This window comes from Aspergillus tubingensis (genome assembly GCF_013340325.1).
Source record: "Aspergillus tubingensis WU-2223L DNA, scaffold_4, whole genome shotgun sequence".
In the NCBI taxonomy this organism is placed as follows: Eukaryota; Fungi; Ascomycota; class Eurotiomycetes; order Eurotiales; family Aspergillaceae; genus Aspergillus; species Aspergillus tubingensis.
Genome location: NW_023336278.1, coordinates 1,966,486 through 1,984,457, shown reverse-complemented (window position 1 = coordinate 1,984,457; position 17,972 = coordinate 1,966,486). Strand labels below are relative to the sequence as shown.

Sequence of the window (17,972 nt, the reverse complement as noted above, 5' to 3'; positions counted from 1 at the left end):
CACAGGGATTAGGAATCCTAGTTGTTGGTGCATTCCATATATTTCAGTTGAATGCGAGTTGAGATATGGCGGCGAAAAAGTAACTGTTTTTCGCCTATTGAAGCCTCATGTTAGGGTCCCGAGGCATTTCTGCGCCATCTCTCCATAGCATGGCACATGCATTTCGACTCCAATTGGTACCATAGCGGGATACAGAATATAGTCCTGAAGGAGCAAGTCTCGTCAATCAAATACCCATACACTTCGTAGATGCCCGAAAAATAAGGCTTAGAGGTTCGAAGCAGTGGCACGGCACGCAACCGGAACTTTCTGGAATGCAGCTGTGCATCTGAGCATACAGTCCAATCTAGGAGTCATGTGATAAGCCACAGCATGATTTCCCTCTTATCAGAAGACCAGTACCGATAGGTATGCCCAAAAGGCGTAGACGCTTTAGAGAAGTAGAAGTGAGGAGAAGAAGGGAAGGAAATGGAAGCTAGAAAGGGATCTGTTACTGCCTCAGGCACTAAGGCGGTGAAGGGCGGTCGGGACCCTTCATTGGGAATCCCCGCAACTTTGCCAGCTCAACGACGTCAGCCTCTCCCAGTCTCATCCTCGCCATCATGAAGCTCGTTTATCTAGGAGTAAGGAAATGGCGGAAGCTCCCTGTTTATTGTTCTTACTATCTAACCCAGATCATCTTGACAGATTCTCCAAAATGCCCAAGCTCCCGCCGTGGAGCTCTGCGCCGAGCGCGACCTCAGCAGCTACTCGCGCTTCACCAAAGGCAGCGTCAGCGAGTTCATGACGATGTTCAGTAAGACCGTCGCCGAACGGACGAAGCAAGGACAGAGACAGGACATTCAAGAGCAAGGCAAGTCGGCGTCCCTCGGTGTCATCTTTCCATCGCCTCTGCGGCAGCCCCTGACCGCCGGTCGCCTACAGATTTCACATTCCACGTCTACGCGCGAACCCAAGGCATCGCCGGAGTGATCATTAGCGACAATGAGTATCCATCCCTGGCTGCTCACCAGATCCTCTCGAAGATGCTCGACGAGTTCCTCTCCCTGAACCCGAACGCCGCCTCCTCCCGTGACCCCGTGCCCTTCCCCTCCCTCAAGACCTACATCCAGGCGTACCAGGACCCACACCAGGTGGATAGCATCCTCAAGATTCAGAAGGAGCTGGACGAGACCAAGATCGTTCTTCACAAGACCATCGAGAGCGTATGTGCTGCGCGGGAACATATGGGTAGAATGATGCTAACCCCGACCAGGTCCTCGAGCGCGGTGAGAAGATCGACGATCTTGTTTCCAAGTCGGAGGGACTTAGTGCCCAGTCGAAGATGTTTTACACCTCTGCGAAGAAGCAGAATTCGTGCTGTGTGATCATGTGAGCAGCGCGTGGAAACCAACGCCGGTAACACCCACGTCGAGAATCATTCTCGACACGACCCTCAAGATAGAGGAATTAGTGTGGACCTGGAGATCATTTTTCTGTGAATTATTTGGAAGCGTTCTGTTGCTACAGGCATTCGTTTATGGTTTCTTTGACCAGGCTGGATTTGCAGGCACATGCGGGACAGGTTTGATTTACGGTAGACGAACAAATAAGCCCGAGAGCAATAAAGTGGCTTTATGACTAGAGAGGGCATGGCCGGGCATCAACTTTGATGTGTAGGGGGGAAGAAAGTAGACCCGAAACCACCAACTGTCCAGCTATGCAGTCACCGGATAGTGAGTGCGATGTACTGTGGCCTCGTTCCAGCAGTGGATCCGTAGAGGGGCACATCTGCGATGCTTATCTATGCTCGGGATCCGGCACGGTGATTGGCCCAACCAGGCAGTGCGATGCCTAAGTATAAATATTAGACTTATTTATTGCAAATCATGGGGAGATATTAGCTCATCCTCGGGCCCTAGTCTGCCAGTGCATCGACTTGAGCACTGTAGAGTCCCTGGACTGGCTGCGGCACCACGCGACCACCCCTAAGCACCCAATCGGCACTAACCCAGGTACAAGGACTTGCCAGCTGGATGAGTGTCACTGTCGGATTGTTTCACCTCTTCTCTAACATGCTGTTGAGAATAGTCTACGTGTGCCAGGTACCATCCAGTGAACCCTGCAAATCGGCCGATCATGCGGAGGGCGGCCACTCGGTCAGGTACGTTTAGGGCTTCCCAAGGCCGCACCCCCTCCACTCCAAGCAGCAGCACAACGAACAGCATCATTGGCGGTGGATCGCCAACTCACCTGTCCTGGCAATGCCTTCTAGAACACGCTCCACCTCAACCCAAAAAAGCCTCAGTTTCCATTAGGTACAGGAAGTGCCGGCTTGGGTAAGGCGGTGCCTATCGCCAAATCACCGAGGGTACCCGGGTCCCGGCCCGGTTGATGCCATTGGCCCTTGCCGCCGAATATCGTCCCCCCCTCGATTCGGCAGCCTGTTTTGTGTGGGAGATTAGTAGGAAGAAGTATTGATTCACGGTGTGTTGGGCAACCTGGTGATGCGGGCGGTCATGACTCTATCTCATTTCTTATAAGCCTTGAACCCGGGGTTGTCCACTCCTTTTGTCGGTCCCTCATTATTCTCTCTACTCTTTCACTCCTTTTTACCCCGGTTCAGCGTTGCTTTCAGCGGTACATCCCATCTATCTAGGTGAGTGGCTCCCCGCCATTTCCCCCATCTATACTCATTTTGTATACTAACCACCCCTCAGTATACCACTCCTCTCACGTCGTTCCCTAGCTTCGACTTTCCTTTGTGTCATCTGCATAGAAGTGCTCCGTGTCCAACACTGCCACTACATCTGATTCTTCAATCGGAGCGAGGAGTGGCTCGCTGCTCGTCAGCATGGATTTCGACTTCCCTGTTCATCAGTCTCTGCCCTTCGCGGGGCACCGCAGCCGGTTGGGTGACTTCCTCACGGCGGATGTGATGGTTGCTGCAGGTTCGGCAGCCTTGGTCACTCCCGCTGTCATGATCCTAGACAGGTAGGAGCCTCCTCTCCTGCTCACCTACCTGATAGTGGTACTGACCATCATCCAGACTGGTCGTCGAGAAGTCATCACACAACCAACCTATGCTCCCTGCTTTCCGCCGACACCTCTGGCTCTCCATCACACAGCCTGCCACCTTCCTGACCTCTCGACCCAGTCTGCTCGTCTGGTCTCTCTACACAGCCACCTTTGCGGCTGCCAATGCCACGGAGACCATCCTGGACCAAGTTTACCCTCACGTCGACCACGCCATGGCAGGGGTGGCCACCTTCATGAGTACCTTTGTGGTCAACTCGTCTGTGGGCATCTGGAAGGACGTCAAGTTCGCCCAGCTGTTCGGCCACAGCAACGCCACCCCTCCCACTCCTGCTCCCAAGACCACGACGTCTGCTGCTCCGTCCCAAAGCAAGATCCTCCGCTCCGTCAGCCGCACCATCCCCTTTGCCACCTACTCGGCCTTCCTGGTGCGCGATGCTCTCACCATCTTCGGCTCCTTCAGTCTCCCCGCCATGGTCTCGGCCTCCATCCCGGACTCTATTGCCTCCAGCGAATACCTGAAGATCCTGTTCGCGCAGCTCGCCATTCCGGCCTCCATTCAGCTGGTCAGCACTCCAATTCATCTACTCGGGCTTGATCTCTACAACCGGCCCATGCAACTTTCGGCCTCGGACCGATTAAGTCGGGTGAGCAGGGACTGGATCGGGGCGTCCCTGACGCGTATGTGTCGGATTATTCCCGCGTTCGGGATCGGCGGGTTCGCCAATACCGAAGGCCGGGCGTTCCTGCACCAGCAATTGCGGCGATGTGAGGACTGATTTTCTGCAATGGCCAATCAGGATGTCAGAAGTCCATTATGATTCTGAATGACTCAAAGCAAATCAACTCCGTTGCCTGCGATAAGCGCACCGAGAAAATGGGGCCCATCCCCGCCAGGTGGTCGGCGGTCAAATGTTGAGTTTCCCGATCGGGAAACCCATCCGCCCATCGGGAAAAGGGTGACTTTTCCGTACCCTAGCCCTAGCACTTTCCCTTTCCAGCCACCGCCAATCACCACCCTGCCGTACCCGGCCCGGTGTGGCATCCGGAACGCTGACTTGGCATCTCTCGACACTCATCTTTTTGCTGCTGGCAGCAAACACACAAACCCGGTCACTAGTTACCTACTATCTATCGACCGGATCCCCGCTTCATAGCCTGATCTGACAGGAAACCATCTACTTGTTCGACCTTGACTAGTACGAACTTCTGCCCCAAATATCGGATTTTAGATGGGGCATTCGGTCAACTTTCCGAAACCGGATGAGGGGGGAGGGGGGTTATGACGCAGTACTGTGTCGATCTAGGCGCGCTGCCCATCCCACTTGGGGTGGATTATGGATACGCTCTGTGTTTCACCGCCGGACTGGATGCTTCGGCGTTTCCTCTTATCGTTCATGTGTGTGTGTGTGTGCGTGTGTGTGTGCATGTGAATATTCATCATGTCTCTCGGTGTATATAGGCTTCAATGCTAGAGAGAGCATTACACTATCCTTTTAATCTGAGCAGCATTGCAAGTAGATTCAGATTGATTCAAGCAGACGCTCTTAACAACTAACAGAAATCCAACCTACGCAGTTAGTTAGTACTTGGTAAAAGAAGAATGCCAAAACGTCACTTCAATCCTTCTATTTTTATACCTCCCAGACACAAATAGATACTTGTTGAAAAAGCTAGATAGCGAATACCTCGGTCCTCGTCAAATATGCCCGACTTGGCACGGACATGGTGTGAGTGTTCGTTTGTGGCTGAGCATAACACACTGACACAATGGCATTAATAGTAGCATACCGTTGTGTGTTAATTATGTAGTGCACAAGTATGTAGCGTATCACGTAATCAATGAAGAACTAACATGTACTAAATAATTATGAGAAATTTTGATGCACGGCCACGTCGGTGGTTATTGCATCACCCTGTTATGATTCCGTGTTACTGCTCTATAGTACAGTAAGGAGTTACCATTCGCTTCTTCCATGTGGAAAGGCTTGTTTCTTTTTCCTTTCTTGTAAGGCCGGGGAATTACAGGCAATTGGGGTGATGTGGCCACTGTGCGTTGTGTTATGGGTGAGACAGGTAAGTAACTTTGTTGCGTTGATCTCGGAGGATAAGTAGGATCCATTCGAAGAATGTTAGTCTTTGGTTCGTTGGGATCATGGGGATTGAATTGTTTATTTATCATTAGAGACCACTCTTGGTGGATGATAATATATTTTATTGATGGGGATACACGGACTCGCGGTCAGCTTCTGTTTGTTGGTTGGTTTGGCTGGTCGCGGACAACGCTACGGACCGAGCCAGTAATTAGGTTATACTACTAAGGGGACAGTGTCCGGGCTTAATGTGCATGTCTCAGTCTTCACTATAGGCGCAATCTCGAGGATTATCGGAGAGAGGGCATTAGGCTTAGGAAGTTGACTAGTTAGTCAAATCAGGTGAGATTTAGTCATGTCCGTGTTGGAAATAGATGTACCCCATCTTGTTGTGCCAATGTGTTGGGATGATGATGGTAGAACTGTAGAAGACTACTACTACTAGTACTAGACAAGGTAAGTAAGTAAGCGTGTTAATTTGAGCATCTGGATTGGCAGGTGTCAGCTGGCTGAAGAGTCAGTCCATTGGCCCACTTCGAGTGCGCGGACCACCCTGATTGTGACGGCGCTGAAGACCTGCATGTATCCCACACCAGCCATGCAGCTAGTTTATAATCCTCGACAGCAATTTTTGAGGCTTTGCGTCCTCATCTTTTTGGATTTATCTGGCAGCGGTATGCACGTCGGGCTCAGATAATTGTTGGTGAAGTGCTGACAACCGGTTGTATACTTACTATCAGTGATCAGATTATACTGTCATCGAGTGCCCGTCCTAGGACGATGCGTAAATGGCTGCAAGACGCCAAGTGGTGAGGGGTCATCCACTTGCAGGGATGGGCACGAGTAATGCAAGCTGAGCCGTCTGCTCCCTCACCATGGCGTCGTACTAGTGCACCGACCGAGTCGTCGCCTACTCTCACCCCGCTCGATTAATATAAAGCAGACGGGCCAGGGTCAATTAATGCCTACCTATATACCCCAGTCGTAACTTCAGTTCTTGCAAGCCAGTTCGACCTGACCATGGTGTCCACGACGCTGACTGCCGCTCTGGCGGGCGTGTTTTCGCATCTTACCTATTTCCAGCGAGGCGAGCATCAACTCTACGGCACCACCTATACGCAGGTTTTCGGTGTCCTGTACGCCACTGCGGTCGCTTATCTGCATGTCTCATGGGGAACCGTATGGCGAGAGGCCCTGGTCACCGTCTCCCTGCATGCAGCATCCTACCTTCTTGGCACCTTCAGCAGTCTACTGCTCTATCGTCTGGTGTTCCACCCACTGGGATCGTTCCCAGGTCCATGGCTCGCCCGCATTTCGGATTTTTGGCTCGTTTCGCAGATGAAGAACAACAATAAACATGTCAAGCTGGTTGAACTGCACGAGAAGTACGGTCCCTACGTCCGCATTGGACCCTCAACTCTATCCGTCATCGATCCCAAAGCTGTCAACATCATTCATGGCCCAGCTTCGCGCTGCTTGAAGAGCGGCTGGTACGACCACTCATACCCCAGCAAGTCATTGCAGACGAGTCGAGACCCGGCCGAGCACCAGCAGCGCCGGAGATTATGGAGTACCGCCTTCGGCAGCAAGCAGCTGCGCGGATATGAGCATCGCGTGCGTAAGTACCGTCAGCAGCTCGTAGATCAGTTGATGAAAAGGGAGGGTCAGCCAGTGAATGTCACCAAGTGGTTCGACCTATACACCTATGACGTGATGGGAGATCTGGCATTCGGGGAGGGTTTTGGTTGTCTCGAGCAAGGCGAGTACCATTGGGCCACACAAATCATGATGGAGACAATGGACTTTGTTGGCAGCTATTTGCCCATGTGGCTCTTCCGTATGGTCTTGGAGGTACCTGGGCTGAAGAGCGGATGGTATAAGTTCCTGGAGTACTGTGAGATGAGGCTGGTGGAGAGAATGAGGGTGAGCTGTCATCGCACTTGTGTCCCTATCACGAGCTGACCAAACAGAATGAGCCTGATGTTCCCGACGTCAGCGCAGCGCTTCTAGCACCCTTCAAAGGCAAAGAGCCCGGGAAGGAGGACCAACAGTGGCTAGGAGGAGATTCGCGACTTATTATTGTTGCTGGAAGGTGAGTGCTCTCGTGGAAGTAGTCACAGATGCCTGTCTCACGCGGATAGTGACACCACTGCCTCGACACTTGTTTCTTTGTTCTATGAGCTCGCCCATCGTCCCGACGAGGTCGAAAAGCTTCGTGCCGAATTGGCTCCATTTGTAAATATGGATGGAGGCCTTGGAGACTTTTACGACAGTGAGATTGGTCACTTGGGACACCTCAACGGTGCCATCAACGAAGCCTTGCGTCTATATCCGGCGGTTCCTTCGGGAGTACCACGGATAATGCCTCCTGAGGGCATTACTGTGAACGGAGTGTCCATTCCAGGCAACACCATAGTTATCAATCCAACCCTTGCGATGGGACGGTGTAAGTCAACCCCGGTGGGCGGAGCGGCGAAAAATCCAGTAGACTAACGACGGACCAGCGGAATTGAGCTATAAAAAGCCACTAGAGTTTATTCCCGAGCGGTGGTACCAGCAGCCCGAGCTGATAAACGATCAATCGGCTTTTGTTCCATTCAACATTGGTATGTATTCTGCATGACCTAGAGGCAATCAGGTTAGCATAATTAGCTGATGGGAATTTATGTGTTTAGGTACTTACAACTGCATTGGCAAGCCGTTGGCACTTCAAAATCTGCGGGCAACGGTGGCACATTTGGTCACAACTTTTGACGTCAAGTTTGCGCCAGGAAATGCGGAGAAAGATCTGACCAGACGGTCAAAGGATTGTTTTGTCTTGTACCATGGTGAACTGGACTTGATCTTCACACGGCGAAAGTAAATAGTCGGGGACGGTGGTGAGCGACCGCCGTTGATGAGAGTGTCGATCGCACGGGGGAAAAAAAATTACGTCGGTGGTGTTGGGCAGAAGGATCAAGGGTGTTTCAGCTCCACCCGTGTTTCAGAATGCGATGGCAATACGGCAGAGACGAGGCAGTCAGCAAGAAGCCCAAGTACGTAATTAGTTGAAGTCAAGAACAACATCAGCTAGTCATTTGGATGATCGAGTCAGCCAGGTGGTCGATCTTGCTGCCTGGCTGTGCTGTCACTCGACTAAGTACTTTATTGCGCATGATGCACCTCCAATGAGGCAAGGGCGATAGTTGCCAGGCACCGATCCGCTCGATCAAGCTTTCGGGAACGGCGGAACCGCGTTGGCCAGTAGACCCGTCGAGACCAGGGGAGGAGCCCACCTGGTAGGCAGAACAATGACTGGTAGCGAAGACTGGGCACAATTATGAGGATAAAAAGATATAACCGGCAAGACCAAACAGTGTGTAGTATGGTGTAGAAAAGTGGATAGTAAAAGTATGCTGCCTGGTCGCGAGAAGCGAGAAGAGAGAAGAGAGAAGAGAGAAGAGAGACGAGAGAGTCACGACGCGGGTTGCTTTCATTCTTTCCCTCTCTCGTGATCGGCGTATCGGCGTATCTGTCGAACAATGCGAATCTTACCGACCACATCCTGGCACTCAACCACCCAATTCCTTAGTCATTGGTGGTTTTTGGTGTTTTTGCTCTTTCATCATCAGACCCACTCTTGTCCCATTACCTGCCAATCATATACTCTCCAGGCACACCCGCAGCCAATGGGGCTACTCTGCCAGGCTTTTGGGAAAGATGCCCGCGTAATTCCAGCAAGCACTGTACCTTTTTAGTTACCATACAGGCATACAACAATACTGGCACTGGCACTGGCCGCGTGGGCAACCAGCAAACCAACCCAGTCAGCAGCAGCAACAATCATCCAACCAGCTGAACCACTTGACCCATTTATAAATAAACAGTGGAGCCAAAAACCGGCTTGAATTTTTCATCGCTGCGGGCTTATCAGCATTCTTATTCCGAACTCCTCCATCCCAGCGTGTCTCATCCATCCCTCCTGTTTCTCTTCTTCTCTTCTTCTCTTCTCCTCTTCTCTTCCTTCTGCCGACCGTATATTTACACTCTTACCTCCTTCCTCTCTTCCCCGTCCGATTCCCCGCCCCAAACAAAGTGATGCGTTAACTCGGATCCGCTTATCCGCTTTACACACCACATTATACACATACACTCTGCCAACTCCATCCACCAAATACATCCACATCCGCAGCTAGCATCCAGCACAGACCACGGCAATTTGCGATCGCTGAACGCCACCATCTATTATATTTATCAACAAACATTCGAAATCATATCGATATCTGTCTGGAGTCTGCGTATATACCACACAAGTTGCTTCATCATGACCAAACTCAGTGATTCGGCCATCATCGTCATTGTTATCGTCGTGTGTCTCGCCCTCGTCTCACTGGGGGCCGCACTCACGAAACAATTCTGGCCCGAGGCCCCCCAACAACGCTACAACTATCCCGCCGAGCAACAATCCTACATGCGAACGGTCCGTCTGAAGAATCTGGGTATCTTTCAACGCGAGTCGATGAGTATGCCCGGGAAGATGCCCGCCGCGGCAGCGAGGGATGTAGAGTCAGGCTGTACGTTTACCCGTCAAGTCAACCCTTGCAATCGGAAGGTTTGATTATTCTAGATGTGGAACTAATGAATCACTCGTTGCACAGACTCCGAAAATGAATCGTCGCATTACTAGTCGCATCCCTACCTTTCCATATTCCTCCGACATTTTCTATTGATATCCTCACACTCCTTATCGCGCCCATCCTCGACTCGTTGCCTGCTCTCTATCTCTCCCTAAAAGCGAATTCCCCCAGCAAGCAAGCATCGCGATAACCCACTGCATGTACGATTGACGATTACGCATTACCACCTTGATTTTGACTTATTGATTGATGGACGGGACCTGACCTGACTGTTGTGTCTTTGCGCCATGGTGCGGTGTTGAATGGCGTTGTATTATATCCTGGTTTTTTTGGTATATAGGTTGCTTTTCAGTTGTCTGTTCGATTTGTGATTATTTATCTACCTTCTTGTTCATTCCTTGAGCTGATTGTTTCGAGTGGTGGATTGGATACATACCGCTTACATATACACACCTATACGGTCAACAACATGGCTTTCAACATACTTCCATTTTGAAGCTTTACATTACTCATCAATTACATACATAACACCTATCCACCCCGACTACTCCACATCCTCTCCAATCTCCTCTCCATCTCCACCCCCGGCCAATAATTACACTCCCTCCTCATCTCCCTCACAAACCCCCTCAACCTCACCCTCTCCCCCTCATCATCAAACCACTCCGCACACACCACCACCGCAAACGACGCAATCACCATCGCAGCAGGCGACTGCCGATTCGATACCGCCACGCCACAAACCTCCCACACAGCCTGCTTAACCTCCTTCTCCATCTCTACCATCATCACACTCCTCCCAACCCTCACCCCCAACAACAAAGGATTGTACATCGCCAACAGAATACGAATAAACCCCAAACTCTGCGCCGCCACAATATGACATCCATCCAAATACCACCTATTCGGGAATCCCCCACCATCACCACCATCATCTGAATAAACCGCCTCAAAAGACCCCGGACACATCCTCACCCACTCATCCCTCCTCTCCACCAGCCGCTTATAAGCACTCACACTTCTCGCCGCCCCCTCATCAAAACAAAACTGAATCACATGCGCAGCTAATATCAACAGCGCATTCACCCACTCATGATCCCCCGACGTAGCCCTCGGAGCAGGATACAAATCCAAAATATCCAGCGGAATACGGAAAGGCCGCTGCTGCGTAAACGCCATATGGAATTCCTGGCGCACGCCCACCCAAAACGCACTCTGCCGCAAACCCCAAGAAGTAGAACCACCCCCCGTCAGACTAAGCGTCGGCCGGGCCTGCGCTTCAAGAAACACCTGCAAGCCACGGATAGCAGTGGTGGTGGGATGGGAATGGAAGGGTGCTATACCATACACCTTATTAGTACACACCCCCTTTATTTATGGTGTAAAGAGGGAGATAATACATACTATCCAGTTCCTCATAAAACCTCAACGTCACCACCGCGGCAAGGAGATTCTCATCCAGAATAGCATTCGGCTCGGTGCTCACGGAGCGGAGATGCGCAATGCATCGGTTATGATAGTGCAGGGTGGAGGGTTCATCGATGGTGAGGCCGTGGGGGAGGCCGTATCGACGGGTGATTTGTAGTTGTTGGTCCAGTGGGAGAGTACTGAAGTGGCGGGCTGAGGTGGAGAGGACGGCGTCGAGGAGAGGTGGGCTGGTTCGCGCGCGTTGGGGGACGATTGTCGTGAAGCTTTGGGAAGGGTCGCCGATGTCGAACTGTTGTGTTGTTTTTGTCGGATGAGTTGAGGTAGAGTGGGTGGATGGTGTTGGGGATACATACCCATTTACCTAAGGTTTCGGAGAAGTAGCGCAGTAGACAGGCTTCTTCTAGGGTGAGGTGGGCTTGTGGAGCTTGGATAGATGGAGTCGTAGCCTCAAGCAAAGCTTTATGGGGTGATGTAGTCCATGGAACAAGTGTTGGTGTAGGGCTGGTGATGGGCTGTGGTGTTGGTGTTGATGGATGTGAAGGCTCATGCTGGTATAGAGCTGCCACGGCGGGTGTCTCGTCGACATACTCGATCGATACATCTGCGTATTCGGTCTCAGTATATTCTCGCAGTTGCAGGGTATCAGCGCACCTGTATTGGATGGACTGCGGTGCTTCTGTCCTCCCGTGGCATGCTCGTATTCAGCGCTCGTGCTGTTGAGGAATCTCAGCTTGGGTCGCGCGCGAATGCATCTTCGTCCAGAGATGCGACATCTAGTGCATGCTGGGCGGTTGTCGTCACCTGGTATTGGCTCTTTTAGCTGTGTGTTAAGAGTTGTGCTTAGTGTTTGGGGGTTCGGGTTTACATTTCAGATGATGTTCTGTTTATGAACAAGATATATATTTAGTCTCGGTAGAGAAAGTCATTCGGACAGAACATACTCCGGCAATGCTGGCTACTACGAGTCAGTTCACTATCTTTCAAAAATGAGACAAAGGGTAGATATACCATGGATCGCGCCTTGTAGGCATTAGTAGCAGGTGGTTGTGGGATTGATGAGGGCAAGTAGAACAAAGAGCAGACTATCTGTCGAAACGGGAGGGGTTCGCCGAGGGTTACCCTTTCGGTCAGCAGTTCCACCCCGCATGGACTGCTTGTCTTCTATGCGGGGTTCACCACCATGATCCTTACCGACTTTGAGCTTCATTCCTCTTTCTTGTTGTGAGATAATCAAGGGAGACTTCAATTGCCGAGATTTTCTACACGACTGTTAGACTTCGCTCTAAATGATCCTGGGTTTGCGGGGTAGAAACCCTCCTCCGTAGATCGGTCCAAAGTGCTGCATCCTGTATGGCTCTTGAAGCCTTCGTATAGCGAAAGGGAGGCTGCACAACTGAACAGATACATTCCCTGCAGGATAGAGGATATTGTCACATACAATGTTCTCTCTGAGAACCGCAATGATATTGCCGTGGCTGTGGAGCGTCTCCTACAGCAAGGGGGCCAATGACCGCAGGATGGGAGCAAACATGACCCATCTACAGTACAAGTATGTTCATACCCAAGATCGCAATCTAGCTAGAGTCCAGTTTGCTCAGGCGGATTCCAGAACTACGAAGTCTTGACTGCTCGCTGCGACGCATCGCCAACTGGTTGCTGCATGCCACCGCTTTGGTACCATCTCGCCTGCACTAACCATTTTGGGGCGCATTCGGCGAGCATCGCCTTATTCGAGCAGTGCAGTATACAACTACATCACTGCAGCATCAGTATCCAGCATTCATTACCAGGAGGACATATAAACTCGCTCAATCATGCCGTTTTCATAGATCAATAAATCATGTAGAAGTGCAGGTCACGACAACTATTGTTATTGAACATGTACTTCCCAGTAGCCATTGGTCTACTCACCCTCCTCTTCATCTACTACTTCATCCTCCCCATCATCAATTACTTCCGCGACCCCAAAGGTTTCCGCAAATACCCCAACCTTACTTTCTGGTCCGGCATATCCGACCTACCCCTCGTCTACTTCTCGCACAAAGGGATCCGCTATCAGCGCCTCCTCGAAGCACACAAAGCCCACCCCGTCGTCCGAATCGGACCCAATTATCTCTCCTATGCAGACCCAGAGGCAATCAAAGACATCTACGGTCATGGAACAACATGCACAAAAGACATATTCTATTCCACTCTAGCCGGGTCTCATTTCCACCTAGCCGATGTCGTCGACAAGGGAGAACATGCACGGAAGCGGAAGGTTCTATCGAGCGCATACGCGCTCAAGAACCTCGAGACATGGGAGTACAAAGTCGCCGACATGACGCACCGTCTGATCAAAGCGTTTGATGCACGATGCACAGATCCACTACCAAAGGGCCATCGTCCACCCGAGAAAGATCTCACAATTGACTATCGCATGTGGACCAACCTGTTCACTATAGCAGCTATTGCGAACATCGGTCTCAGCGAAGATATCAAATTCCTCGATCAGGGGAATGATCTCATCACATCAGAATCCATGAATGGCAAGACAAAGCGAGTACACTTTCGAGACTGCCTTTTCGCCACTGGCTCAGCAACAGCTACTCTAGTCTGGTGCTACGACTGGTACAAGACCCTGGTGCGAGCAAGCAAAATCCTGTTTCCGACATACAACCAGAAATGGAAACTCAACAAAGACTGGGATGGCATCGTCTACAACCGTGCCACGACACGATGGAAACGTTACCAGAATGGTGAACAGCTCGATGATTTCTTCTCTGCGCTAATGGAAGATAGATCTAATGTCCCTCACAATTTGGAATGGGGAGAGATCGTCGCAGAAATCAGTATCATGATGAACGCCGGGTCTGATACAACTGGGATCTCGCTGAGCAATGTTATGCTTCTTCTACTGAATAACCCAAGATGTCTGGAGAAATTGCGGGAAGAGGTTGACGGTGTCCTAGACGACGACGAGATCGTTGCACCCTACGACAAAGTCAAGCATCTCCCCTACCTTCGAGCCTGTTTGGACGAAAGTCTCAGACTGTTTCCGCCTGTGTCGTTTGCGCTTCCGCGACGTACTCCTCCTGAGGGTACCATGATTCTATCGGACCACATTGCGGGTAACACCTCGGTCGGGATGTCGGCGTACGTGGTCCATCGCAATGAGTCCATCTTTCCGGATCCTGAGGCCTTTCGTCCGGAGAGGTGGCTTGGAGAGAAGGGGAAAGAATTGCAGCCGTACTTCATCCCCTTCAGTACTGGTGCGAGAGGATGTATTGGTCGCAATATTAGCTACCTTGAGCAGACTATTTTGGTTGCTTCGCTAGTGCATCGGTTCGACTTTGCTTTGCCGTATCCGGGTTGGGAGCCGGAGAGGCATGAGACGACGAATCTTGGTTCCGGACCGATGCCGATGAAGGTTTGGAGGAGGGAGGTGGCTGCGTGAACTGGCATGACTTTATCAAGGGATATAAGAGGCAAACACGAATGGTTTTATTGTTAGACATTTGTTTCTAATGTTCTAGGACATAATTCACATATCCGTTCTATGTACAACCTGGTTTGGCAAACCTACAGGTCTTGAGTTGGATTATGGAAACACTGCATACTGACATGTTTACGCTTTCTACATCTGGTCTCATTTGATTGTAAATACTTCCAGTCGGTATTAATTTCATTATGATATAAGCAGATTGCGAGCCATATGAGTGATGCCAAAGCTCTATTTGAATGGAGCATGACACCAAGCTGAAGAATATGAGGCAGCTAAGACAAACCATCAGCCCCATATGATGTTGAAGCATTCTCTACCAGCCGAATTTCCAGATTGATAGCGTTGTATCAGGATATCTGTCTACTCGGATAACTCGTCGTCATCATTGCCGCGTCTTTTCCCCTTTTTATAACTGGTGGTTGCAGGCGTAATGAGTCCCAGCCGGTTAAACTTGCCATTGATCATTGATAAGTCTTTATTCGAAACAGGCTCCACTGGCGATTGCATAATCAATGCCTTGAAGCAGATCACATCCCAGGACTCGGGGAACACATTTCCCTTTCGATGCCTGTCTTCCACACCTCGCCAGAACAGCGCTGTTTATCCAGTTCACGACAACATTCCAGTCTTGTTCCTTCTTTACCAGCAGTTCCCAGGCTGGCAGATACTTATCAGGATAAACGTCAGCCACCGCCATGGGCAATGCGCCCCACACCCTAATTAATCGACAAATCACTCTAGGCTTTTCGTCGGCAGATAAAGTCCAAACAACCCAATCCTTGTCATAGTAGTAGTCTCCGACACTATCATTACGAAGCTCAAGTTCGCGAGAAGACATATCCTTCAACTTTATCGCCTTATCCTCCAAGGTAGCTGCTAGCATCATGGCCAGCCGATAGTAATCAGCGGAGCGGTTGGAAACCTCATCGAATGAAGTAGCTTTACAAGCCTCTGAGTACAGGTCCATCTGGCGAAGATCTATCATGAGATCTTCGAACCAAGCTCGGATGGTATCAGCGGGAATCTGAGAGGTAGACCCAGCATCTGGATTTTCATTCTCCGGCCGAGACTTAGATAAACCTTTGGAAACGTCGGGATTTGTTCTATGCTGTCGTACGTGTTCCATCTTCTTCTTGATAGCTTCATGCTTGGCCCGCCTGGCATCATGTGCTTTCTTGGCTGCCTTGTGGCGAAAGGTTTTGGGCCATTTATCAGCGGCCTCAGAAGGCATTGTTGTTGTAGTGAGCTATGGTCCTGCGCGGATTGAGGAGGATGTTTTGTAGTTGCGTAGGTAAATCAGGTATGGTAGAGGTAGGTGGCAAGGAGAGGGGGAGACTTGGTGTTCAGGAGACGAAGAGGGGAACGAAAAGAAGAAGGAAATAGGAGGTATTTATAGGCGGACAAGTTTGAGGCTTCCCTTCATTTTTTCACTAAGATGGTCAGTTTACCCTCACTAGGCAATGATTGTGGCTCTCACTTGACTTGCTGGGTTGAATTATAGTATCCATGAAGTCAAATCCGGCCTCTACTTCGACCCTTCTTACTTCTCTGTCATCTCAACTTCAGTCTTGAGTATAGATCCATAACCTCATTAACATCGCCATATAATTAAGTACATAGTAAGTCGCATAGCTATCGGATTATAGTCCATCATCCGTCCAACCAATTAAGGGACCCTTCTCCTCCACTCCACCTACTATCCTAGAATCCATAAACAATCTACTCAAAATCCGTCCTCGACGTAACCCCATCCCACTCATCCCAAACCCTCATCAACTCCTGGCAAGTATTTCTCACAATACCAAACGTATCTGACCCCAACGGCAATCTCAAAGGCAACTCCATCCCCTTGCATCTCCCCTCTCCTCTAACCGCCTCCACAATCAACTCAGCACCCTTCCTCGGATCCCCCGGCTGATTGCCACTCCACTCCAAACAACCGTCATACGCTCGCTGATTCATCTCTTCATACTCAGGCAAGCGATTCGGGTTTCGGTATTGGATTACCCCGGCTGCCATGACCTGCGTGCGAAAATGCCCGTACGTCAGAATCGACACCCGGATATTGAACGGCGCCACTTCCGTCGCCAGAACCGGCACCATACCCTCGATCATTCCCTTAGGGCATACATAGGTCCCCGCACAGGGAGCAGCGTAGTAGGTGCCTACGGAGCCGGAGAAGAGGATGGTTCCGGTCTTGCGAGCACGCATGTGGGGGAGGAGCGCGCGGGTGAGGGTGAAGGGGCCGAGGGCGTTGATGCGGATGGAGTTGAGGAGGAAGTCGTCGCTATAACTTTTATGAGTGGGAATCGTAATGATATACATAGTGTAGGGACGTACGTCATCTCTTCGAATGTGGATATGTCGATGTATCCTGCGTTGTTGACTAGGACATCTATGGGTCCGTACTTGTCCCAGAGTTCTTGGGCTTGTTTCTTGATATCTTCCTCTGGAGATGCCATGTCTAATTCATAGACTGCTGCGCCGGCATCTTTGAGGGAGGAGAGACGGTCGGTACCGCGGACTCCTTTGCTGCCGCGGGCTGTGGCGATGGCTTTGTCGCCCTGTTGATTTGAATTAGCTCATCATACGTCCAATTTCGTGGCAATACTTGTGTACTTAGAAACGCACCTTATCAAGAATAGCCCGCACCAAGGCCTCCCCCAGGCCAGAGGAGCAGCCGGTAACGAGCCAAGTAAGTTGCTGTCCGGCCATGATGTTGGAAAGAAGAGCGTAGCTGAAACAATGAGAAGTAATCTTCAGCCTCGATCCGTTACTCCGGTCTCATATATATTAGTGGGATTACACTTATTAGAACCCCACCGTCAGCTTGGATAGCCTTCGATCTAAACAGGTAGTACTGTCTGGCCAGTTAGCCAATTGGTAGTCTTGTTGGTGCTGGATTCAGTTTCCATACCCCGCTGTCAGGTTGGACGCCTTAGACTTAGCCCTGTATGGATCATATGCGAAGTGGAACCATCTACGATGCGCATTGGCGTTAGTGTAATGCAAGGAATATGCATCTCCACGCCAGACGAGGAATAGGATGAAAGTAGATGACGTCAATACTGATCTGGAAAGAAGGTGACTTTCATTGAAGATGAACACCATGGTTGTCGAGCCCGCTATGCTTCTTTAGGGTCGGGCCGAGGTCAGTCCCAGCGCCACCATTATTATTATGACTACCATCACCGGCACCACAACTTTCGAATATGCGTTCGTACTTCAGCATGAATCCTGTTCTTAAGGTAAGTAGGTTAGTATTTATTTGCTGCTGACGGGCTCTTAGGGGAAGGTGGAGTTATATGGAGCGACAGAGATGTTTTGAGAAGTTAA

The 17,972-nt window shown here is 50.6% G+C and overlaps 9 protein-coding genes across 9 annotated transcripts; 6 read left to right on the top strand and 3 right to left on the bottom strand.

Moving 5' to 3' along the window:
• Positions 1-602: 602 nt before the first annotated feature.
• Positions 603-1,375, top strand: AtWU_03204 (palmitoyltransferase YKT6; the record flags this gene model as incomplete). The annotated part of the gene is made up of 4 exons (XM_035498317.1): positions 603-623; positions 688-853; positions 925-1,205; positions 1,256-1,375. The coding sequence occupies 4 exons, from the start codon at positions 603-605 to the stop codon at positions 1,373-1,375; spliced, it is 588 nt and encodes a 195-aa protein (XP_035354210.1).
• A 324-nt stretch (positions 1,376-1,699) lies between these two features.
• Positions 1,700-2,793, top strand: AtWU_03203 (uncharacterized protein; the record flags this gene model as incomplete). The annotated part of the gene is made up of 5 exons (XM_035498316.1): positions 1,700-1,715; positions 1,902-1,994; positions 2,071-2,143; positions 2,606-2,638; positions 2,700-2,793. The coding sequence occupies 5 exons, from the start codon at positions 1,700-1,702 to the stop codon at positions 2,791-2,793; spliced, it is 309 nt and encodes a 102-aa protein (XP_035354209.1).
• Positions 2,794-2,833: 40 nt separating this feature from the next.
• AtWU_03202 (uncharacterized protein) lies at positions 2,834-3,794 on the top strand (the record flags this gene model as incomplete). The annotated part of the gene is made up of 2 exons (XM_035498315.1): positions 2,834-2,973; positions 3,029-3,794. 2 exons carry the CDS (start codon positions 2,834-2,836, stop codon positions 3,792-3,794), a joined length of 906 nt encoding a protein of 301 aa, XP_035354208.1.
• A 2,334-nt stretch (positions 3,795-6,128) lies between these two features.
• On the top strand, positions 6,129-7,971 carry AtWU_03201 (cytochrome P450; the record flags this gene model as incomplete). The annotated part of the gene is made up of 5 exons (XM_035498314.1): positions 6,129-7,031; positions 7,079-7,200; positions 7,250-7,554; positions 7,613-7,714; positions 7,784-7,971. 5 exons carry the CDS (start codon positions 6,129-6,131, stop codon positions 7,969-7,971), a joined length of 1,620 nt encoding a protein of 539 aa, XP_035354207.1.
• Positions 7,972-9,411: 1,440 nt separating this feature from the next.
• Positions 9,412-9,774, top strand: AtWU_03200 (uncharacterized protein; the record flags this gene model as incomplete). Its single annotated transcript, XM_035498313.1, has 2 exons — positions 9,412-9,661; positions 9,746-9,774. 2 exons carry the CDS (start codon positions 9,412-9,414, stop codon positions 9,772-9,774), a joined length of 279 nt encoding a protein of 92 aa, XP_035354206.1.
• A 481-nt stretch (positions 9,775-10,255) lies between these two features.
• AtWU_03199 (cytochrome P450 family protein) lies at positions 10,256-12,359 on the bottom strand (the record flags this gene model as incomplete). The annotated part of the gene is made up of 5 exons (XM_035498312.1): positions 10,256-11,061; positions 11,129-11,441; positions 11,506-11,753; positions 11,804-11,953; positions 12,344-12,359. 5 exons carry the CDS (start codon positions 12,357-12,359, stop codon positions 10,256-10,258), a joined length of 1,533 nt encoding a protein of 510 aa, XP_035354205.1.
• Positions 12,360-13,031: 672 nt separating this feature from the next.
• Positions 13,032-14,588, top strand: AtWU_03198 (cytochrome P450; the record flags this gene model as incomplete). The annotated part of the gene is made up of 1 exon (XM_035498311.1): positions 13,032-14,588. The coding sequence occupies one exon, from the start codon at positions 13,032-13,034 to the stop codon at positions 14,586-14,588; it is 1,557 nt and encodes a 518-aa protein (XP_035354204.1).
• A 523-nt stretch (positions 14,589-15,111) lies between these two features.
• Positions 15,112-15,867, bottom strand: AtWU_03197 (putative oxidoreductase YusZ; the record flags this gene model as incomplete). The annotated part of the gene is made up of 1 exon (XM_035498310.1): positions 15,112-15,867. One exon carries the CDS (start codon positions 15,865-15,867, stop codon positions 15,112-15,114), a length of 756 nt encoding a protein of 251 aa, XP_035354203.1.
• Positions 15,868-16,355: 488 nt separating this feature from the next.
• Positions 16,356-17,351, bottom strand: AtWU_03196 (short-chain oxidoreductase; the record flags this gene model as incomplete). Its single annotated transcript, XM_035498309.1, has 3 exons — positions 16,356-16,923; positions 16,977-17,200; positions 17,268-17,351. The coding sequence occupies 3 exons, from the start codon at positions 17,349-17,351 to the stop codon at positions 16,356-16,358; spliced, it is 876 nt and encodes a 291-aa protein (XP_035354202.1).
• Positions 17,352-17,972: the final 621 nt, after the last annotated feature.